Below are 24,464 nucleotides of genomic sequence, written 5' to 3' on the forward strand. Positions count from 1 at the left end.
CCCGGAAATCAATAAATAAGCTAAAGCTACCCTCACATTCACCTTCGTGTCCGTTCAAACTGCTTTTCATCCCGATTGGCGTATACTCCTCCAAGCGCGCCGGGAAGCACGCATGAAACTTCGGCCGAAGTTTTATGCTAAGCCATGAAACTTTCGATAAACTTTACCCATGCTTTCAAGTGAGTTCAAAACTCATCCCCACATCGACCCCTCCGGTCATCAGAACAAATACTAACCTTACAAGAGAAAAAAGAAAGTAGAAAAACAAACAGCCCACCGATATACAATAATCTTGAACGTTTTATTTATCTTCTGTATACAGCAAACATATCCTTCGGATTTGTTTTTCTGGCACATCAAATCTACCGGAAGTCTCGACCGCAGCTCACGTAGCCGTTTGAACGTCAGCGATCCGTGATTTGCTCGGGGGTCGAAATTTGCAAACCGCCCAGCTTCCGGTTCCGTATCGATAAAAGCATAAAAAACTAATCCTCGACGGTCTCCTCCCCTCATTCGGTAATTGATCGACTACAACGTCGTTTGGTCGGTGGTCACGTGGTCTCGTAGCCGGAAGTGATTACGCTTAGCATTTTTAACGTTTGCGATGCTCTGTGCAGATGTGAACTGGCCGCTCGATCGGTTGGGGTTCCCTCCGGTTCGTTATTTGGATTGTATGAGGCTTTTTTTTTAATGTTTGCCATACAAATTGTAGCTCGCAAACGTTTAGTAGGGCGAGAAGCGGTGGGAGTGAAATGTGTTTGCTTACAAAAATCAATGAAACAAGCGTATTATAGTATCCTGCCTATCTTGTGTTTATTCAATCTCTAGCGTTCTTTTAAGTTTTCTTTTATATGTTATTCCTGCAACCATTTTCTAACAATCCACTGCATTCAGTTCTTTTTTTTATGGGGATTTACTGTGTTTGTACGTTTAGTTACCATTTTACATGCTCACTTCCGTTCCTATCTTCACATAACTCTAATGCCTACGACCTGTTTTCGGGGAAAATTGTTCAACTTTTAATTCAATTTGTTTACTGTTATCGGTTCTGCAAGGCTCAGCAGTTTGAAAACAATTTGGCGCCCGGTAATGGAAGTTTTGTTCAAAACAAGTTGAAAAACTCATAACTAATCCGTGTTAAAATATCATACAAGTAAAAATACATTGAAAATACAGGTTTTATGACAAAACATTCATCATCATTAGTCTTAACTATTTAACATGAATTCCTCCAAGTTGGTTATTCTTGTTGTACTATTTGTTTCATGGGCGTATTTAAATTAAAAAATCATTTTTTTGGTTTCAAAAAACCCAAACATAGTTCATTTCTTTGACAGTAAGTATAAAAGATTTAACATTATTAACAGATTGGAATGTTTTTACATTCCTTCCCCAGGTCGTAGATATTTGGGTTAAACATGTTAGTGTCCCTACAGCTATAAATATAAATCCTTTTCGAATTTATAAATCCTTTACGTCATCATCATCTTTAACATACCTCTTTAAGATCATCTACCTGCAAAAACATCACTTGGAATATACTTGTTTGGTACACACTTGTAGCCTGGTATGTAAAATCGCCATCCAAACGGTTAGATCCGTTATGATTATATACTTAGGTTTTGGTAGTGAAACGGGATTGCGCTAAGCTCAACATCACATTGTCGCACTGTACAGATCATTTTTCTCGCTTAAAAAACTATCTTATCGCTCACACGAGCGCACACCGCAATGTCTATTGTTTCGTTTGGTTTTTTGAAAGTTTGCTCGGAAATTCGATTCCGTACCGGTGCCGGGACCCTTTGGAGAGTATCCGGGACGCGCAGTCTGAGTATCCTCCCTCCGCCGTGCAGAACCTCCACCGGCCACGTGTTGCTCGTCTGGTGTTGTTGGGAAATCAACAGTAATAATTGTCGCTCACCGTACCGTTAAATGCACGTTTCCCGTTTGGGATCGCTGAGCAACACGACATCGGCGTCCGGTTCGCCACACCGCTGCCCGGTGGCCGCCAGTTGCGGGTGGTGGTGGAGATAGTGAAACTTAGTGGATGCCAGACTGTGACAGCTGCTGTCACCAAACTGCACGACGGGGTTGCTCAGTGGGGGTTCCGGGGATGAATTCACTTCTTCTCCAGCCACATCGAGGTCCGCTCGTACGGGACTATCCATCGAATCATCTGCCAGCATTACGGTAACGGTGGGTGATGGCATACTCGAGTGGTCCACTTGATCCTTCTCACCATCGAGCGTTCGTGGAGGATCAACCGTACCGTTTTCCGGTCGTACCGGGGGAGATTCAGTATCGTAATTTCTATTATTACACCCGTTGCTGTTGTTATTTGTGTGGTGAAGGCTGCCGGAAGCAATATCGTTGCAGCTGTCACTGTGACTCGCCGGCTCGCTGGCCGGAACTACCGCATCGGGCCCGAGCGGCCTGTCGATGCTTATCAGCGGTATCTTGAGACTATGCTCCGTCACCGTTGAGGTGCTTGACACGACATTGGTCACCAGCGTCGTGGCGGAGGTCGTATAGCAGCGGGGCCGCCCGTTGAGATTGCTCTCCAACATCACGACGACATCGGTGGTCAGGTTGGGCGACAGCGAGTTCCGGCTGCCGGGCATGTTGCCAATCTGATTCGGCGAGATAAAGCACCCGAAAAAAGAGAACAATCGGAAACTAATATTAATTATCGAACGGTTGGAAGGCATCGTTGTTGGGTAGAATTGTAGGCATTGTGATTCGGATACATTATGTACTATCGGTTCCAAGCTGTCGTCGTTGACATCAGGAAACGTAGAACGAAGTTGGGGACACACGTACAGGAACAGTCAAGAAGGGAGAGCCTTATTATCGTTATCATAACTCTTTGCCAGTGGAGCACAAACATATCAGTTAGGGCGCAGATGGGATTGGTTTGTGTGGCACGAGCTACCGATTTAAAACTTATGAGGAAACAATCAATTGTCGGTTACAGATCTATTCCCCCTTTTGTAAACACATCGATTATCCTGACACAGGATCGGAACGAGACAAGGCGAGGAAAACACCCACAAGAACTTGGTGGAATGCTGCGGAAATAGGAACACCGGCCAGCCAAGTGATTGCATTGAAGGAAAACTATATATGTAGGTATCGAATTGTGTCCAATGCTAAGCCTTGATACACAGAGGAAAAGGAATGTCTCGGTACAAATGTAACACAACATTCAGGACACGAGAATCTAGGTTTCTTTGCTGACAACACGCTTCGATGGATGCTGTCGGTCTACATCGGTTCAGATTATGGGTTACATTCCAACATACATCGAACGAAAGATTCAAGCCAGAAAAATCCTCGCACAGAGAATGTACGATTACGGACGGAAGTGGTACGCGGAGGGACGTCTATTCTTACTGTGTGTGTCCAATGATCGATCGTGGTTTCACTAGGATACGGTGCTCACGTTCAGTCGCTGGCAAAAGATAAATTGAAATATGTTTTCTGTTAAAGCTGGCACGAGCCTTACGACGTCTACAGAGTTTCCGATACATTCTCTGTTTCCGTAAAATCTAACAACAGTTCTTGTTTACTCTTGTGGTGGGGGGCTTTATCATTCGGTAGATTTTAGTTTGAACGTGCAAAGAAATGGCCATGAATTATTGATAAAATTATTTAGAACAATATATTATTATTCCATAAACGAAGGAAATATTTCATCAAATGTTTTAAATATTCTAATATTGTAATATAAAATTTTTCAATATTATATTTCATATGACAAAAGAAATGAATTTTTTAACAATTGTAATAAATTAATTGTAAAACCATCACAACCAAAATCTAAGCAAAAAATCTAAATTGTAATTTGGTTAAAATGAATAAAAAGTTATTATTTTGTTAATATTTTATTGAAAACCTGCTCCAATGAATACATGGTTAAGAACCCCTGATAAGCGATAACTAATAAACTATCATCACAAAGAGCTCGCGAAAGCATTCTTTGTGAAAGGATAACATTCTTAATGTGCGGAAACATTAAAGCTCCAAACAAATGTTGTCTCGTCGCTCTCGAGCAATGTCATCCATACGAATGGCTTGTTTCTTCACAGGAATGGCTAGCGGGAGCCCAACTACAGATATCAAAGTGAAGGTTTGTTTTTTGTAGATAAGTGGCAGCATGAAATGGCAACGAACGTTTGCTGACTCTCCACCGATTTAGGTCAACGGGAAAATAAGCATTCATTTCCTGTTCGAATCTTCATGACTTCGGGGGAAAAGGATCTTGAAGAGGTTCATGGAGCGAAAAATTACTAGAAGCTACACAGCAGTCTTGCGATGGTCTGGTGCTTCAGCATAAATTAACGTTCCTTGACGTTTTCTAGCAACTAATGAAATGGCACATCGGAGAAGGGCGGAGTATGAATTGCATGACCTCAGCCATGTCATTCACTGGACTCGCTTATTGTGGACGAACTCATGCTGAAAACGATAGCCACTGTGGGAAATGAGCTGAGAAGGAAAACTGTGGTAGCATTTGATTGGTCCGGTTGGTCTCCAATGATCGGAACTGGAGGACCTTTCAACTCTCACCTGCAAGGAGTTCCGTCGTATGCAGTTTTCATTGTACCGAATGCTGTTGTTGGCATGCAGGTTGCCCCGGAACCGGGAACGTTTCGATTGCATCATGGATCGAGCACGCAGCTGAGAAGAACATAATAATATAGAAGATCTACATTAGTTCACTTACGAATTGCAATGTATTTTGCATATAAATAAAGGACCCCTTTTACCCTGTTGTGAAGTTAGAGTTTGAACGGATCGTCTTTCTTTTTTAGTCTAATAGCTCTGCGGATAACAAATCGAATTTGGCATTAAAAAAAACCAAAAAAAACAACATTCCCATAACAAAACATTTTGAAATTAAACCTTCACTATTCCATCCGATTATTGGTTGTACTAATGTGATTAAAACCTACTTGTTGTTATTATGGAAAATGAACACTGTTTTATTTTTCCCTTATCAAAAATAATCCTTTATAGCCATCAATCACCAATCAATCAATGCCATATTGTTTTTGTGAGAAAAAGATTTAAAAGCTTTGTCTATGTTATGAATATGTCCAGAAAAAAGAGGCGATGATGAATTGTTCAACAATAAATGGATGGTTGTTTGTAATATTTTGAATCATATTCATAGATTGATAAAACAGAGAAAAACATAAAGGATTTACAGGAGGGTAATGAGGCTTTTTTGAGAACATGGACGACATAGACCTGATTCTATGGTGGGTCGATTTGTATTTGCTTTGTAAATAATCGACACGACATGGTATCGGACTGCAGGATATATTCCTTAATCTATCAGAAGCCGTTAAGACTCGCATAAGTGTTTCATCCCATACTATAGGAAATTACTAGATCGATTAACTGAAAAGCCGGATTGATTGGAAATATATTCGCTTTTTAAATCGTCCTGATTTCCCCAAGGTTCCGAGCTGATATCCTTTTGTCTCGGAGTTGATTGAAAAGATTACCAGGACTGCTAAAGCTTTGACTGTTCGGAATAAATATGGTCGATTTTGTCATTTGCTCAATATCGTTTGCTGTTATAAGACTAAGGACAGAAAAGAAATGAGGTTATCCTCGTAACATCAAGATTTCACAGAAATTGAAAGCTTAGTGCGCTGCAAGGACCACTAAACCCGAATTGCCATCATTTCCACAGCACATCCGGTCGAAAAACATAAGAAAAACGATAGGATTACAGTCGGTTTAGGTGGGTCCGATATGGTTTCCATCTATTTTTAAGATATTGCTCTGCCCCTGGTTTCGTTCGAAAAGGGCTTCGACATTGGGTAAGTTTGGAAAAAGGATTATTTTTGGGGCCCTTTGAAAATTGTCCACCTCCAGCACAAACCAAGGGTTTGGAATGAAAACAGTATAAAATGATGTTATCATATTTGCCAACAGCAAGAATTTGTCACCCTCAGCAGCAGGCGGTCGTTGAAAAGGGTTTTGCCCAAAACATTCCACAGTTTGTACTGGGGAAATTAAGAGATAAAGTAGTGGCAACTCGAGTAGACGATTTATTTCACCAGTGCGAAGGAAGGGTGGGGCAAAAACACGGTAAAATACTTTGGAGAAAGAGAATAACGTGGCACAAGGTGAACGGAACATGTTTGCATCATTGCACCGCAATGTAGCGCATATTTGGTTGCGGCGAAAATTTAGAAAAAATACAAGCCTAATATACAAACAATTCAAATTTGAGCGGCAAAACACGGAACGGTTACTGAGGACCGAGTTTTCGTTCCGAGTTGAGACACGCCGATAAAAACGTCGAGGAATGTTGAATTCGATTTTCCGTCCCATCACTCGCCGTGACAAACGTGCACAACCGTTGAATTCTCGCGAAATTCGTTTCCCTTTGGGAAGTGGTACTAGCTGGAAAATTGAAGAAATTCCTAACGACAAACACGGTCGGCATCGCTGGGTGCGGCTTACTTTCAAAGTTTATGGTGTGAAATAAAAGAGCACACCACCAAGATGGTGGAAAATCAGGAAAAATCACCGTACCACCCTCTTTGGCGAGGCACAGGGTGGAAAAACGATCTTTCCCGAGTGAAAGGCATCTGCGCCCGGGAAACCGTAAAAAAATGGAAGGAAAGCTCAAATTTCACCAATTTCCATCAATCGACATTCAAACCCGGTTGACCCGGAGCATTCAATCTCAGGTCCCGGTCAGGCTACGGCACCACAAATCGACCACCAAACGAGGCGATACCGAAGGCGCGTGCCGATGGATTTACAAGGAAGCAACTCGGATGTGCTTGATTCATGGCCCTCCAGAGTCGTCGGATGCGAACCTTCCCAGATAAAAAAAAGGATGAGTATTGCTTCGCAGCTCCCATCGCTCTTCGCCGTTGGTGGCTGATGGCATGGCTTATCCTCCTTTTTGCAGGCTTATCCCACCCAACCCCTCGTCCATCCTTCTATCGGGATGGTGATTCACACGCGCGTTGGTTTAGTAGAAAATCTCAAGTGTTACGTAGGCGAACCGCAACATTACGGTGTTCGAAGAAATGGGAAACAAAGTGAGCCTCCCCACGGGAGGGTTTCGGGTTGTGATGGCTGGCTGGGGTGCAGGTCGGTGGAAGCTGTTGCTGAGAAAGGGCGTTGGAAAATTTTCCAGCACCATTTCCTTGTGCATGCTCATTTAGGCGCTTCCCATCCAATATTCGATGAATCACTTTAAACCGTCGGCTTGGGAAGTTAAACGCCCTTGAGCCCTCAATTAGGCCTCGTCATGGCGATGTGTTAATCTGATTTTAGGACGTAATAATCGACGTCAGCTCCCGCTCCTGCAATGGTGCGCCGGGTAGGTTAACTGAAAAAGGCACGTGTGCGATCAAAAATGTTGGATAATGACGTCAGTATCATGGCATACTAAATGACTGGAGTGGTGAACTGAAGTTCTCGAGCAGATATTAAAGGAAACTTTTAAACTAATGCTCGGAAATAGATTTATGAGTGAAAGTGAAATGAAAGTACACCGCAGTTCTATTAAAGGATATTTAAACTAATTCTCGGGAATAGATTCATGGGTGAAAGTATAATGAAATTAAAAGTACCTACCGTTGATTGAAATAGTGCTTGAAAGAAGCTTGAATAATTAAGTGTTCGATGACCATTCAATTTTGATGAGGAGTGTAAATTCTATGCATGGTTTTGATTTTAAATATGTAATGAGAATGAAAATCAAACAAGAAAAGTGCTTAATATGTTTCTGCAAAACTGCACAATTTCATATTCCGTCATTTTAATGCGATAGAATCATTTATGACAGCTTGGTATTCAATTGATTTTGCTTTTTGAATAAATTTTATGTTGTAAACCGATTATGAGTTTTTCCTGTACTATGTAATATCAATTAAAAAAATTTACAGAGTTAAGCATACATAAAGTACGTGAAATATTTCAAATAACATTTTGTTGTTGTTAAATAAAATGTTTGTAATTTAATGGACTAAACGTTATTCCACATGAAATTTATAAAATGAAGATATTAAACTCTATGACAAGAAGACTTTACTCGATTGATGTTGATAGCGATATTGATAAATATAGTGCTTTTTCTATAAGTGGGAAACTAATTCCATCAAAAATATGTTGTCCTAGCAACGATTATCTCTTCCCGCAATGGAACCTATAAAGTGTTAAATTCGTTGGTTCCGTTACAACCGATTTGGTGGGATCCACCCACCCCGTTTTTGTCTGCAAATATTTTTCTGGAAGTGTTTGAAGTTCAATCAACCAACCTTCCGACAGAATGCTGGTTCTCTGGGGAACAAAAATGGAGGAAACCTCCTTTTCTACCTCCCGCAGACTCGAGAGCTGTCAATCGGCGGGAACAGTCTGCCCGTTGGAAACACTTACCAGTCGTGAACTTTCGTAGCCCCCGTACCCGTTGCCACCGCCGCCCATGGTGACATCAATCGTCGTTTCCCGGAAGCTCGATTGGTCGCGGGCAAATCCGGACCCGAAACCGCGCCGCCGCCCGCAGAGCGTCTCCCGGAACGCGACCCGGTATCGGTGCGACATCACGTTGTACAGGATCGGATTGATGGTGCTGCGGCGTGGGAGTGGAAAGCAGTGGAAAATAGACGGAATGATAATAAAAATCCATACAAAAATGAACAGAAAAACATAATACGTTTGGTTGTAGCTTAAAAACAGTTTATATAGCACTCTTTTCTTCTTTTTACGACCTCAGGGACGTCGTTTTGCGGAATTCGGACACACCGGAGAACGAAGAAACATGAAACCGGGTCGGAACATCTCTCTTCTGGGGATGAAAATGCGTGCCGTTATTCTGGGACTTCTTTTCAATTTCCATATCAGTTCTAATGCTGTGCGATCATATTGATGATCATTTTTCAGCCCACACTTCGACGTCTACTGTCCGTTTTGCCGTCTGAAGATTCAATGAAATTGTATCACGACTTATGGCGGTGGCTTAGGTTACCCTACAAGTGGCTTTTGCCACGGGCAGTTGCATTGAAAATCATTTCTTGCCTGTACCAGATATCGGCTTCATAGGATACGCTACAATGTTCATTTCTTTTTCTCGTTTTACAACATTCTTTAAGCCAAATTGGATTTTTTTCTCAAAAGCTTCGGTGACATGGAACTAGAACCTTTCTTAGTAGTTGTTTTCATATTTGTTCAGTGATTGTACATGGTGAAAGTTTTTTTTAACACCACAAATGTTACCATTTGCAAAAGTGACAAGAACTATCTATTGAAAGTAAATATGAAAAACCCATTTGACTTATTTTGTTAATACAATAAAAGAGCTAATCGAAATTATAAACATTAACATAAAATATGTTAATTGAAAGTTTACAAAAACAGTATTAAATTACACAAACATGGAAACATGGTAGAACTTACAACTATATCAATAAAAGACCCTTAAGTTACGCCGAACGAGTTAATTTTCCATTTCCCTTCTCCTATTGAACGTAACGTTTCGTAACCAAGATGTCGATCCAAGATGTCGAGTAATATCTATTTGCATTCGGTAACATTTACGCTCAAAATATCCATATTGAAAGTCGATCGAATGGAGCGAAGTCGTTCAATTTCCGAAACACCTCTTTTCCTTCTCTAACTTCCTTAAGATGTACTTAAACAGTGTACATTTTTATACGAGCCGGTGGTGGTACATTTGAAGAAATTTGTCTACGGGTTGAAAATTCACTACCCTCCGAACTTGCTTAACAACATAGTGCCACGCGTCCTTGGGGAAGTATTTCCCAACTACTTCTACGTCCCATTCAACCGTACCGGTAACCCCATTTTTCCATCGCAATGGTGGATGGTTCCGGTTTATGAGGAAAGAATGGAATGTGTACAAAAGGATGCGATTTTATCACGTTTCACCCCTCGAGGGAAGAAAGCTAGCATACGGAACGCGGGGGTCGACACCGAGCAGCATCGCTTAACGTTTACGGCGTCGGCAGAACACATTGCTTGAAAAACTTTCCTCCTCTCAGCGAATGAAATTTGCATCAGCCCCAGCCGGGTTTCTTCCCGGAGGAGCGCCAGGCACAAAGGATGCTTCACCGGCCATATGTTGTAGGAGACGGTAGGCAAGAAATTGGTTTTCGTTTAGCAAAGGAAAAGTTTACCGTGGTTTTCTGTGCATTTCGTTTTGCTCTACCAAGCAGATAGAAAGCACAAAAGAAAAACGTGACGTGCGTGAACCACCTGCACATGCTTGTACGTGAACGATTGGGCAAAGGTAAAATGGACGCAAATTCCGGTGGATGCCGATGCTACACATCGTGCCAGAGCGCAAGCCGCAACAGCGTTCGACTATACGTGTAGACATTTTTCTTTCGTTCCCACGGATACTGCCACAAAAAAAGGGAAAAAAGTCATGATTTTTAAAATAAACTCGTATCATCTTTTTTCCTTTTCGCTTGTTTCAGATTTTGGCGGCTTTTTCCACCACGTGTGTCGCCTTTGTTGTGTTTTTGTTTCAGCTACAACCCCTTTTGCATAATTTTGGCCCATAAACAGCTCCACTTGGGGCTGCCAGCGATGATTCTTGTTTGGAACAACCAGAACCAAATTATAAACAAACAGGATACGATAGACATTCTTTTACGCTTTCCTGTCTTTTGTAAATGATTGAAAATGGACTGTCCGGAAGATACAGAAAATTGTGATTTTATCGACACCAAAACGAGCCTATCACGTTCTGCATTATCCTTTCGATTTCTTATCGAACTTTCAGAGATAAATTTCCGAACAACACCCACCGATCCGCTGCAACCGCTTCCGGAGAACGCGCGAGGAGAATAACGAGAACTTGGCAGGAAAACGATCGGTTAGGGCGCCCCTCCCGAGCCGAGCGTCGTTTGCTTGTAAAGAAGGTAATAATCGAAAGTCATTTCAATTTCCGCAAAATTGCCCCCAACCAAACGTGAAAGCTAGAGCGGGGCGGATGGAGAACGAAACTGCAATCTGAGATAAAATATCTTCCCAGCGTAGGAACAGTCGCAACACGCCCCAAGGCCGTTCAATCTTCTTTCTCCAAATGGTATCCTTTTTAGCAGTAAAATGTGTTTGTCTACCGATGGTGCACTCCCGGTCTATCGTTCGAGATCAATCTGTGTGGAAAATGTAAAGAAAATTACTTCACCGCGAGCGAAACCGTGCAGCATCTTCAAATAGTGAAGGAAAGTCTAAAAGAAAACATCGTTCCTCAGCTAGGTGCCTTGATGCTGCATTTAGGAAAAAATAATTTCTTTTTTCATTTTCCCAATCATAAAAACAATCATTGAAACCATGTTGTTCTTCAGAAGGAACAAAAATAGTTCTTGTTTATCGTAAGAGAAAACCTACAGTGTTCATCTTTTGTCAATGTCGGGTTCTATTTTTGTGCAACTTCTTACGAACTTCCTATTGATGACAGTTTGCCCTTTTGATGGAAATATCGATATTTTATTATTTTCCCTCGTAGAAATTTTCATGGAAGATCAAAATGCTTGAACCATGCTATTACATCTACATTCATTCTAACATGTACATTTTTTGCCATCTCATTCTCTAATATTTTTCAAGGGTTTGTCTATCAAATCTCTTGGTATATTGTGCTAGCTGTAGCTCTACTAAATGCTATAATGATTCGGTATGACGAAGGGTGGTGGTTTTATACGCCAATTTACGCTGACAGAATATTTAAGGCGTTCCATGCGGTCGGCGATTATCATTCGCAATATGTCGCGTGTCGAAATAATGGACGTTCGATGGACGATATTTTTCTGCGTTCGGTTATGTTTGAGGTGTTCCTGGGAATGGTAACAGCCTGTCGGGATTGTTGTGAATAAATCGCAAAGCTTCTCAGGGAAAAAATCTCCAATTTTAGCAGGAAGAATTCCAACGCATTGTTCCTTTGTAGTAATACCTGCTGCTTCGTTTTTATTCTTTCTAGGCCTTTTTCCCCTACGGAATTCAACACTACCTTCAATTGGTGAATAGAGTTCTTGTTTTACTTATAGCCTGTTTTGACTCAAACCATCTCACACTCTCGCGACACTCTCTCCTGTGATGGAGTGACTGTTTTGCATAAACCAATTTTCGTCCAGCGCAACATAACAACTTTTCATATTAACGCCGCTCGGCCGTATTACTTTTGTTACGGCCGTCCCTAAATCCAACTGTTGTGTTAAAAAAAAAAGTGAAACTTTTCACTCTGGTCGTAGCTGGTGATAAAGTGTAATGCTGGGCTGAGCATAGGCAAGTGTGAAGTGATTGTCAAGTAAAGTTTTTGAGCCATTTAATCATGTAGATCGTTATCACCATCTCGTGGAACGCAATTACCTGGGTCTAACGATTGTTGGGGATTTTACTAAGTAGAAACATTATTTTTATGCTTTTTTTATAACCATCAAAACCAGGAAATGGTTCGTATATGCTTTAATACTGGTACATGTTCCGTTGTTTATTCTTCCTTTCATTTGGATTGATTTAACTATCTTCACGGGAACTCGATGCCTAGTTCATGGGTTATAGTTATAGTTTTTTTTTGTAAATGTAGTTAACAAGACGCATTTTGCGATTTGCAATGATAGTCTTAAAGAATCACATTGTTTGTCGACATTTTTCGTCTCAATCCGACAAGTCATCTAGATTCGATGAGTGAAAATCACTTCGTTAGAACTTTACTAGAGGCCCTTAGAAACCGAGAGATCCGGAACAGTTCCGGTAGGAAAACAGCATAACAAAACACCGATTCACGCTACAATTTCGGTCACAGAATGAAAAAGTGATAAAGAAAAGCGAATTGATTCATAATTGTTCCACGAACTCCGAGCTGTTTACCCTTCGCGAGAGTGACAACGGAGAGATAACGAAGGAGAAAATTGTTTCTTCCTTCGCAGGCTTGTAGGCAGGTGAGCGCGAGGAAAAGTTTTCCCATTGAAATGGAAAAATGAGATTTATTTGTTTGCTTCAAATGTTGCGGCGAGAACGTTAGCGGGCGAAAGAAGGAACGTGAAGTGGATCATTAAAGAAGTCTGCTGGAATGGGTAACGGATTATGGTAAGGAACTGGAACTGGTTTTTATGTGTCTCGACTCGAAACTCTCGAGAGTCAAAACAGATCAGCAGATTTGTTGCGAGATAGGTTTCTTCGGAGGTAACACATTCCGTTGCTGCATTTTCCTGAGAATTTATTTACATCTTTGTGCAGATTGTTTCTTTTTCAATAGGAATGATGAGGTTTACATTACGAGTTTTGCACAGCACATGCATTCCCTGAGGGATTTTTTCCTGTAACAAAGTAAGTCAAACATTCGCGTCCCCGCGTCAAACAAAACATCCCCAATTGGCTGTCAAGTGGTTGTATTTGTTTAAGCGTTTCCCGTGTTTGCTCGAAGGCTAAAAAATAAAATGGTCAATCGGTTCATGATTAAGGCATTCGATTTCCATCCCTTGCTGGTCGGAAACAAATCAAGACCATCCCCGCCAAAAGATAGGACAGACTTCCTCTCATCCCTTTCTTCGAGCGCATCGAACGAGAAGAAAAGGTCGTAAAAGGGACGCAAAGTTCCCGATGCGTGACACCCGAAATTTCTTCGATTGTAACATTCCACATGGAGGGTGGGCTAGTATCTCGCTGGGCATTATATACAGTCGTTAATATTCATCATGCCACACCGGAAGGGCATGCTGGCCATCCCGTGTGGGGAATAAATAGAATCCCGGGAAAGGTGCTACAAATTCTGACCTTTTGTTGCCTTCCCTTCGTCCTCCAAAACGGAGTCAACGCACAGTGGTCCCCCGACTATGGGACAAGGACTTTTCCAAACGAGTGACGCACGGCACCCTCACGCGTTGCAGAAGACGGCCCAGAGGTGAGTGAATTCTGATTCTAAAAATAAATTAATAACAATTCAGTTGGGGACAATCAAGCGAGATGAAAACAAACTAAAGGTTTGCTACATTTTAAAGCTCTCTAAGAAGCACCAACTACCCACGGTGAAGTCAACAGAATTCAGTCCCCATTCAGTCGGGGGTAATGATAAGTAAACACGCGGTAACAATTAACATCTGCAAGCAGGACCGAGCTTTTGTGGAAGATAAATGGGTGCCAGATGGCAGTGACTCGCCGGGATGGCACTTACCAGGACACGTAGTACAGCCAGCCGGCCACCGAGAACAGCCACGTGTTGACCGTGTTGTAGTGCTGCCAGTCGCGTGCGTAGAGGAAGAGAAGGCGCTGTGCGTGGAAGGGCGCCCAGCAGACGAAGAACGTGATCACGACCGCCGCTGGAAAGGAGAAGGAGCACGAGAGTGTAGAAACGTTTAGTGACGGCTGCCACGGAGGAGTTTTATGCAGTGATTGGCCCAACGGTGTTCGTTTTAGACGGGAACTAGCGCACTCGCAAGATCTTACAAAAAACGACCCAGCATCACGGAACTGCATCAACTTCACCACCAGGGGAAATCAGGCTTGAAAAGCAAGTATACACTTCCGAATAAACCTCAATCTGTCGGTTTAATATCTCATTTTCAAGGTTTAAAGTTTTCACGTGAACAACCTCTGTTGGTGAACTTGCCATGTACTTGTACGTGCACTTCCAAGAAGCGAACATGTGCGAATGGTGCTGATTTCCCCCGAGGTCACCAGCTCAGCAGGCCGTGGCTCACTTGTGCCGTTGCTCCCCTTCGATTCGGTTAAACTTTTGAAATCACGTTCCCCTCGGTTTTGGGTGTAAGTTCGATCTGGTCAGTTTTCAGTTGATTCCGTACGAAGCACTTCCCGGATGCGATAGTAATGAAGATGCTCTTTCGTAATAATTTCCTAACCATTTCTCCTGAACACTCCACGATAGAGCGAGATTTATTCCCCACAGCGGGCGCCTTCATTGACTAGAGCTCCCAAAATGAATCACTATTTTGGGATCGGACCGTCCGGTCGGTAGTAAACAGACGAAGGGACGCAGGTTTTGAGGGCAGGTAATTTTGGAGTGCCACCTCCACGTGCTACACGGAAGGAAAGCAACTTTGTTCGAATTACGGTCGTTTGTCATCGCTGGCCGCACCCGTCAGGATGTCTCGATAGCCGGTCTGATTTATGCTGTCTATTCAATTTTTCCACTTCGAGTGCCGTGTTTTCTTTCCGTACCCGGGCCCATCATCGCACGGTTGGTGCGAACGACATGAAACCCCACTTCGGGTTCATCCTTCGGAAGAGCGAGGACGCGCGTGGATTTATGATTCATATTTCCTGGACGATCCTTCGTGGGCCTTTTTTTTATCGGCTCGGATCAGCCGGTCTTCCGGGTTCGCCCGGTGGCATTTTGATGGACGCGTTTTTCCACTTCCTAGCATTCCTGAACCGCGGTGTGGTGTTGATGTGCGTATGGGTGTGTGTGTGTGTGTGTGTGTGTGTGTGTGTGTGTGTGTGTGTGTGTGTGTTTATGTTCAACACAGAACCTTTGACAATATGTCTGATAGTGGGGGAAGGTCGTAAATGGAAGCCGAAAAGAAAGCAGCTGCTCCATGACATGCTCAAGATGTCTTCTCGGTGCGAGTAGTTGCCGCCCTGCGTGTTTGTCTCTGTTCACTTTCTGTTCTCCGATTTTGTGCCACATCGCTGAACCCCTTCCACAACACGTGCGCTCTAAATCGAATCGCAAGCGATGGCCCCGGGCATTTGAGGAACGTGTAGCCAAACTTGAACGTAATCTATGATTGAATTCGAAATATGATCAAGGGAACAAAATCTAGCACAGGACGTCGAGCAGATGGTTGTGTAATATTTTCCAGAATTTGGTGATTGGATTGGACCCAGATGGCTCCATTTCGGTTATGAGTGTGCTCAGTTCCCAAGTTTCTTCCAAATGACCCAACAGTTTTATAGTCGTATGAACAAACGGTCTTCCATTAAGTGTCTGAAACTAAGCTTCAACAATTACTAAGACTTCTCTTTCCAAATGTTGCACATTGATTCCTTATAAGCTCGTGATTGCCGATCATTTCACAAAAAATAGTAATCAACGTCGTTAATCTTGATTTGATCGTCCGTTGCCAATTACGTAGCGGTGCAACATTCGACCATCGCCAACCAGCAAATAGGACACTTTGGCTGTTTTTGCTCACCTTTAGTATCCGCCAAACGGAACGATCTCGTCCTGCTGGACATTAATGTCCATCAAGTGCCAACCGAAGGTTAACGACGTCAGTCACCAGCGCCACGAAGGCGAAACTCACTGCAAATGAACGACGGTATCGCAACTGACCATCCACACCATTAACCTCTTGATGGAGGTTAATGGCGCACCATTTGGGTAGTTGAGCGACAACGATAAGAACGATGCAGCATCGTTAAAAAATCATGATACACCGAACCGGTGAAAAAATCATGATACACCGAATATTTTAGGTAGGATATCAATGATCATAGGGTTTACTTCCCAGAGTTCATTTCACAGATTCATCTCTTATTGTTATGCACTCGAGTTACCTATTTATTGGAATTGTACATTCAAAACTGTCGAATCAAATTTAACACTTAACACAAGACTAATAAATTAAGATTTTTAGTTTGTTTTTGCTAGTCGATAAAATGTACTTTAAAATGAATGATATAAGAATACTAGAAAGCAACATATAAGAAGTTGTTCGAGACGAACGACACTTTGTACCGACCGTTTATAAGTATTTCTAAGAAAGGAAATTCAAATAGAATCCTTCCCATTGATGGATCCGTGCTTAAAAGCTTCCCTCACACATCAAACCGTTCTGCTGAGCAGACAGTCTTGTGTCACTGTCAAGACGCTCAACCTTTTCTAGGAATGGGAAAGTCATTCGCATACGAAAACCCTTATTTGAAACCACCGCTTACCGAGCATCCGGATGATGGCTTTCCGCGACTGCGACACCCTCGACGGTCCATTAACCGAGCCGTTGCGAACGCCTGTGGGAACGGAAAGCAACGGCGTGATGAGTGAAAATATGCAAGTCCGTTTACGATTTGTTCGTAACCCTTGTTGGCTCTTTTGCGGGGGAAAGCGCGGAACTGCGCCCCGTGGTCGCTTACCGAGTTCCGCCGTTCGCTGGGTCCGGGATCGAATCTGCATTCCCATGCGCCCGTACAGCACGACCATGATGAGCATCGGAAAGGCGAAGAACAGGCAGAACGATAGCTCCCACAGCGGGAACCCTTCGGGGATGCTGAGCATGGCGCAGAACGCTGAGTCGAGGATTTTCTCGTTCGCTATGGAAAATAAAGACGACGAAACAAATAGAACGCGGCACTGAGAAAGTGAACTCCGACCCAACGGAATCCGGTGCGATGTGTTGTATGCGGTACCTACTCGGGGGATAGGCGATGTAATCGATTTCGGTAAACACGGCGAAAGGCACGGCACTCAGCAGGCTCACGATCCAGAGGCCGGCGATGATGCGCACAGGCCGCTGCAGGCCCGACATCGTGTAGAGGTGCAGCGGGTGACAGATCGCCAGGAAGCGCTCCATCGAGAAGGCGACGATGGTCAGCACCGAGACGTACGTCGACGCCTCCGAGAAGAGCGCCCGCATCTTGCAAAACGGCAGACCGAGATTGTACGGGTACTGATGCCAGTAGAGGCTAATCTCGTACGGTAGGCCTATTTACAAGGAGAGATGAGCAGGGAAAGAAAATAAAATACATGCAGAGAATTGTCATCGCTTACTATTTACCCTGCACAAAATAGAAGGAAAAACAAGTGCAGTTAAAACATTGGCATAGCAAATTAATTTTGGAAAGTATTTATTCTCTTATTTTGAATTTTTAATAAAAAAAAATACAACTGAGCAAAATACTAAGTTAAATATTTATTTCTCAACTAGAATGTCGCTTTGCACCAACGGTTACATCTATTTTTATTTCTCGTACTGTACGGCTGGTTGAGAACAAAACATCAGGTTCTTTATCCTTTACTCAAACAGTTTACTCTGCACTTCACTAGTTTCATTTGGTGTGCAAATGTTTGGATTACTCCAAATATCTATATTTATTAAAATGGTGACGAAACAGTTGACAATATTCGAAATGAAAGTTGTGTTTATTTTGTGTGAGATTAAAGATTGCAGAAAATGGCCTCCTTTTTTCACAAGAGTGATTGGGAAATGACGTTTAACCAATTTTCTTGATATTATTTTGGATCGCAGGTAAAACCCATCTTCCGCCGGAAGGAACTCCATTCGCTAACTACATTTGTTCTGCACTAAGCCTTTCGCTGGCACCAATAAAACGCAGCTTCTTCCATTCATACTTTCATCAGGAAGTGAAAGCATCCTGTGCCCACGAGCAAGAAGATTTGGGGGTTCCAGAGTTGAAACATCACGCTTCGGAGAAGCGCCTGACAACTGTTTCCAATATCCGGCGACAGATATTCAATAACATAAAGCTCTTATACGACAACCATCATCTCCTGGCGGGATGATTATTTATACATGCACGGCACTGGAAACGATGCTGCCCGGGGATGCTGTAGTGGGGTGTTTGTTATTGAAATATGCATGACTGTGCTCAACCGCCTTGACAATGTCGAGGTTTGTGATGATGAACTTTCGCAGGATGCTTGTTTTTTGGCATATGGTTTATTTGTTATTTTCATTCGAATCGTAATGGAATACCATCCATACCGAACACGTGCCTGACGATATGTTTGAATTTATTAACGGGCATCCGTGCAGGACACGGTTAAAGACACTAATTTTATTCAACTTTTCTGTGAACCCTATGTTATATTGTACACATTTAGAGACATTGGATGTCCTGCAACCATGGGATATTTTTCGTCGCCATTGCTTATTAAAGCCACCCGTGTAAGCCAGTGGGTATCATGCAGTAAGCGTATTCAATCAGAAGGATCAAGTTATCAACATTAAATTCTACTGGCGCCCGCACGAATACTTACTCCATATAATCCGGCCGAGATAGAAACTCGTGTCTGTAAAGACAGTAAACACCGGAGAAATGGGGATGTTCCAATACATATGTACCGACTGGCCGATGTTTTTGGGCCACAAAATCAGTATGCCGACAGCGACTGGTATTCTTTGTTACGTTTCATTTACCATAGAACCCACGCGCAAGAAAATTCATTGTTCTAGCCTATGAAAAAACATGTCAAGATGCTTGCCAAAGGAAGAGGCCAGATTTGTGCGGGCGACATTTTTGTTTTTAAAGGAACTGCTTTTATTATGATAAACAAATTTATTACTTTTTGAGACACTAAAGAGTTTTGTAATAATATCAACAACAAACATGAAACATTTAAACGATCCGCTAATATAAACTAATCAATTTTGATGAACAAACTTTAGGTTTAACCGGAAAAAATGTTGAACAATGTTCGAAGCCGAGGGAGCTTTGTTCAAACATAAACTTATTTCTTAGGAAAGTAAAACTGAATTTCGTTTTGCGCCGAAAAATAAGCAAACAACAGGCAAAACATGAAACTGTACGCCCACCGCTTCCGATGGAGGCGCCCGGTACTTCGTTAATAGGACGCGTGTCTGCAAGTGTGCGTGCTTCGTATGAAAAAGGTACGCTCGCGGATCGTGTTTCCTTCTTCATGTTTTATTTTTATTTTTGCATCCGCTTGTGTAAAAGCATCAACCATAAATCTCCCTTTCACCATACGTTTCACGTTGGTTTGAAACCGATGCCTCGTGCTTTGGAAAAAAGGGAAAGTTTTTCCAAGTTCCGGCATTGTGTGTACGGTGGTTACTCTTGTAGCAACTTGTTTGCCTTCGTCCGTCCACTCCCAGTGGGCTTCTAATTAACTAAAGTTTGGTTAAATGACAAACTTTTTCATTGTTTCACAAAAAATGGATTTTTGTGTTCAGGACATGCGACTTCATGCGATACTTATTTTTATGGACATATTGCTTGATATTATTATTCATTCTAGTGAGTCGAAGAAAATTAAGGTAGAGTATTGTGAATTTAATATTGTTTGAATGAACAAGCCCCACAACATGCAAAGACTTAAGTCAATTTTTGGTTCTAAAATTGTTTTCATTCGGGGAAATATCTAGATTGGCATCTTTTTAAATCTATCCCAATGAACACCAGGTGAACAAAGAATCAAACAATTCCAAACAATTTATTACCTACAAAGTGACATTACTCAAGCTCGATGCTCACTTTTCCTCCGGTTAGTTATTTTGCACTCCATCCAACAATTTACACAATTAGGTTCCATCCTGTGAACCGTTGCCACCGCAGCATCGTGAGCGCCAATTACCGGTGGATTTATTCTCTTCATCCGGTCCGGTGAAAACTTTTGCTTTGCCATCGCCTGACCTTATGCTATGCCTGAGTTAACAGCAGCACGAGGGTCGCTTCTGGCAGCCTGTGGTAAAAGAGAGTTGTGAACTAGATAGACTTTCGCATCGTTATGTGCCCCGTTCCGCAGCACTTCTTTCAGCGCACGTGTGTGTACCAAGTGTCGTTCACTTCGTAAGTGCATCAAAGTCTTAATGTCCAAGTAAAGTTTGTCTTTGCCCGTGCCCGTACAGAAACCGTTGGGTTTCTGTAGCGTTTCCACGCAAGCTGAATGTCGGTGGCCGAGAGTAACTCCAAGTGCTGGACCTGAGAGTCTCCCAGGGGAATGGAGAAGAAAGCTCGGGTTGGTAAAATCTGAACCACGTACCGAGTTCATGTCAGTTGTCCTGCTCACAGTACATCCTCGAGGCGCCTGAGAACAACAGCGAATCCAGAAGTCAAGTGGAGGAATCCTGTCAAAAATCCATTCCAACCCTTACGCATTCAACCACAATTTTCTCATGTTTTTTGTCTTTTTTTGCTTTCCTTTTTGTGAGCCCGTTTCCTCCATTCTCGAGCCTTACGAAACCGAAAGCGAAAGGGAAAGAAATCTCATTCGGTCACCAAAGGAACGTTCGCCGAAGGATCCGATGCCCACGTTGAGGTCCACGGTCGGGATCTGCTCAAGACGCACACCGCTTCCCGTATATTTTCCGCTCCTTAGGGTGCGCTTCTCCATTTTCTTCCAATTAAAATTGAAAGTGGTACGACGCTGTGCAAGAAATCTTACTTTCAGTGCCACGGGACAAAGTGTTGTTGGCGGCACGAGGTTGAGAGAGAGGGTGTTTGTGTGTATGTGTGTGTATACGTTTGTGCCAAGATTTTGCACACACTCCCGTGCCTAGACAAACGCTACCGATACGTAATTTTCCGGCCCTTGTGGTATAAGTGGAAGGATGAAATTGAAATCTTCAAACCCCGAAACACGGTACAACAGAAGCGGCGCACGAGTCGCTACGCCCAAGAGCATCGATGAAAAGCGGAATTCTACTCAATTTAAAGATTATTCTCTTTCAGCTGGTTCGTTTAAGGAACTGCCTAACGCTGTCATTGGAGTGCTATAATTGAAATGTGTGAAGTATTAACGGGGAAATACTAGGGAAAAGTAAGACCTGTTGAGTGCGCGTTCACGCTACGCTCCTGTATGGCGTATTGTTGCCTGGATTACTTTCAAGGATTCAATTCAGAATTGACGCTTGACTAAAAATCCGTTAATACATAAAAAGGGAAATGAAAAATTCGAACGAGGAGAAGATCTCAAGATGCCTTCTCAACATTGATTGAAAGTCTTTCATTTAAAAAGATCATTCTTTGGAAACGAGAGCCGTACAGACTCGGTTTAAGTCGTCATTTCCCCGAAGTTTTGTGTGATAATCCCGCAAAATGGTGTGTGAAGTTGAGATTTCAAAGAAAATGTATTTCGCTTAGCTATTAACACGATTTTATCGTAAAGATCAAATGAAAATACGTTGAATTTGATGAATCTAGTCCATACGGTGAGGTGTTGTTTGGTTGGAATCTTTGGTTGGCAGCATTTCGTACAAAGGTGGCAGGGTTAAACTATGTCACTTCAAGGTGATAGCTCCTCAATGTTATTCGAAACCCAGTTTTAGTTTCTTATAGCGTGCCAGTACTCATTAGAAGCATCAATCAACATGGAAAAGCTACCCAAATTATTTTCACTCGTCCTATCCACGAAAGGGGCAACTACACGTGCTCCGTCCGTCGTATTATTTAGTTTTTAACGTAGCCTTCAAGCTCGTAGAATCCACTTGCACACAAAACACGGCCAGACCTACATTACTTAAGATACCTTTGGGCAGTGATTTGCCTTCCACCAATCGTCCTTGTCGATCAGTAATCACAGTACAATTTCCGCTTACATATTCAGAGAACGTTTGACGACCGGACGTACGTGGTTCACGACAGAAACGCACATCCTTCGGTCAATCTGACTGCACGCTTTTTCTTGGACAAACATTTGGGACGCTCTTTTCGGTTCTTCGAGACGATGCGGCGTGTTGCTCAGTCGAAAAGATAATTTTATTGACCGAACCGAAACGTCCACACGCATGGAAGTATACACAAATAGGCTACGGAAGCCCAACGGCCTACGATGTGACACTAATGAACTCGAGATAGACTACGGGCTAGGTGGTTCCTTTGCGAGCCATCTGTACGAATTTCTCGGTCTTTTCCAGCTTGGTTCGGGTTCGGCACGAACGAACGAACGTACAAACGAACGAACGAACGTGATCAATTATGGTCATCCGATGAAGAGAATGTGCCGTTCAGAAAGGACGCTCGTCGATCCCTACGCGAACGACGCCCACTTTGAAGGAACCCTTTTTACTCAGCAAAGTGAGCAATCTCATTATCGGTATCATCAATGTTTCGATGACAGACTTGGGGGTCGTCCGGTAAGGCTTTCAAAGAGACCAGCTGTGCTCTCTAAGATCCCAGGTGCTCGTCTAGGACGGTGTCTCTGTAACAGCTACGCTAACTTTGCAGCTTTAGGCCCTCCCGAGCAGTGTTAAGTTAGGAAACAAATTAATTATAGCAAAAGTTTTCGTCCTAAGCAGTCCGGACTATTAGCAGGGTTACGAAAACCCGATTAAGGATTTAGGCTCCAGCTGGTGCAAGTAATTTCAATCCTGTTTTAACGAAGCCAAATGAAACTGAAATGGGTTTTCCAGCTAAGCGTTAGGTTTTGCACATTGTTTGATCTTGTGCTATTAGAATACAAACAATTCTTAGCGAATAGCTTACAGTCATTTTTCGACTTTGCTGTTTAAGAACCCATTTTTCAATTTGTTATTGCTTCACAAAAATTTAGTTTGAAAAAGCAGAAGAGATTTTGCGGATTAAAAATACAAGAAGATCCTTGGTGAATGTAAGGTTTTGGTAGACCATCCCCAGTACAATGAACTCTTGGTAGTGTCACGTATCCTGGATTCCAGGTAAACATCTGACCATTGTCGTTTCAATTGTGGTTTCGGTTAATTAATTTTGTGGCATAATTTAGACCAAAAAATCGCGAACGTCTACCTTTCGACATTTAATGTTTAATTAGTGAAAGTGGTTTGCCTCATAACATTCCACTAACAACTATAAGTTGAATCTCAACATTGTGGTGAACTTCAATGAAACGAAACCCAAAAATAATAGAGCAAGTGCGAACGAAAAACAAGTTTTCTCATTGTCTCCGCTGCAGGAAATTTCATGGGAAATAAAACAGAATTACTTTCACCGGAACGGAGTCTAACTTCTTTCTCTCCAAGTTACATACAGCTTCAATTGGCGACCGGGGTTGTGGCTTCTAAATACTACCTCTGCCATTGAATTGTGCTTTGCTTTCCTTTTTGCTGACTGATGAATGATTGAAACCTAATGTCTAGCGCCAACAAGGACGCAAAGTGTGGTGGTAAACAAAGATGTTTTTGAGACCTGGAAAGAAGCATATTTTTCTCCTATCAAAAGAATCGCTAAAAAAACATCTGCTTTTCTTATTTAAGCTTGATCCTTTTCTCGAGTCTGCCTTAGGTCTGGCAAAGCAGAAAAGAATCAATTTTGACAACGACTTGGTTCGGACCGTTCAGTGCGGCTTTATCTTCTGTGTAAATGTTTCGAAAATTATTCTTGTGTCCAATAGGCGAAGATGGAAGTCGCAAACATGTATTGAATAACAGTACAATCTCTTCCACCAATCTGTTGACATATTTGCGAGAAAAAACGCTCTTTATTATCGGCCCCCTACAACAAACCGCTCGTCATATTCAAGGACATCAAGGGCCAACGGTGAAAGCCCGGAAAAATAAAAATATTTGCACTCGATCCCGGTCTGTCCGGCTTTTGCTCGCCTTTATGGCTTAGTGGCACGGTTTTATGCTTTCGTTGAAACCGGACCAGAAAGGAATGGTTTTTTTCCGGCACCCCAAGGATTTTGGGCACATGTTTTTCGCCAAATCCGGATGGTTGTAACTTTCCCGACGGTGTTACTAGCGTCGGCCTTCAATTTGTCCTTGTTGATGTCTGTTGCTGTTTTAAAGCTGCCGTTCCGGTGTAGCTGTATAGGGTCATACGAAAGA

At 42.5% G+C, this 24,464-nt stretch overlaps 1 protein-coding gene across 1 annotated transcript in view; it reads right to left on the reverse strand.

The window, feature by feature from the left end:
• Positions 1-1,928: 1,928 nt before the first annotated feature.
• The window catches only part of LOC131284245 (neuropeptides capa receptor), a 28,296-nt gene continuing 5,760 nt past the window's right edge, over positions 1,929-24,464 (reverse strand). Inside the window, exons 3-9 of the mRNA XM_058313099.1 lie at positions 17,375-17,665; positions 17,098-17,274; positions 16,903-16,974; positions 14,177-14,321; positions 8,416-8,608; positions 4,570-4,680; positions 1,929-2,630 (exon numbers count right to left, since the gene is read on the reverse strand). Coding sequence (XP_058169082.1) covers positions 1,929-2,630; positions 4,570-4,680; positions 8,416-8,608; positions 14,177-14,321; positions 16,903-16,974; positions 17,098-17,274; positions 17,375-17,665 — 1,691 coding nt within the window. The remainder of the gene's footprint in view (positions 2,631-4,569; positions 4,681-8,415; positions 8,609-14,176; positions 14,322-16,902; positions 16,975-17,097; positions 17,275-17,374; positions 17,666-24,464) is intronic.

Source organism: Anopheles ziemanni, chromosome 3 (assembly GCF_943734765.1).
Source record: "Anopheles ziemanni chromosome 3, idAnoZiCoDA_A2_x.2, whole genome shotgun sequence".
Lineage (NCBI taxonomy): Eukaryota > Metazoa > Arthropoda > Insecta > Diptera > Culicidae > Anopheles > Anopheles ziemanni.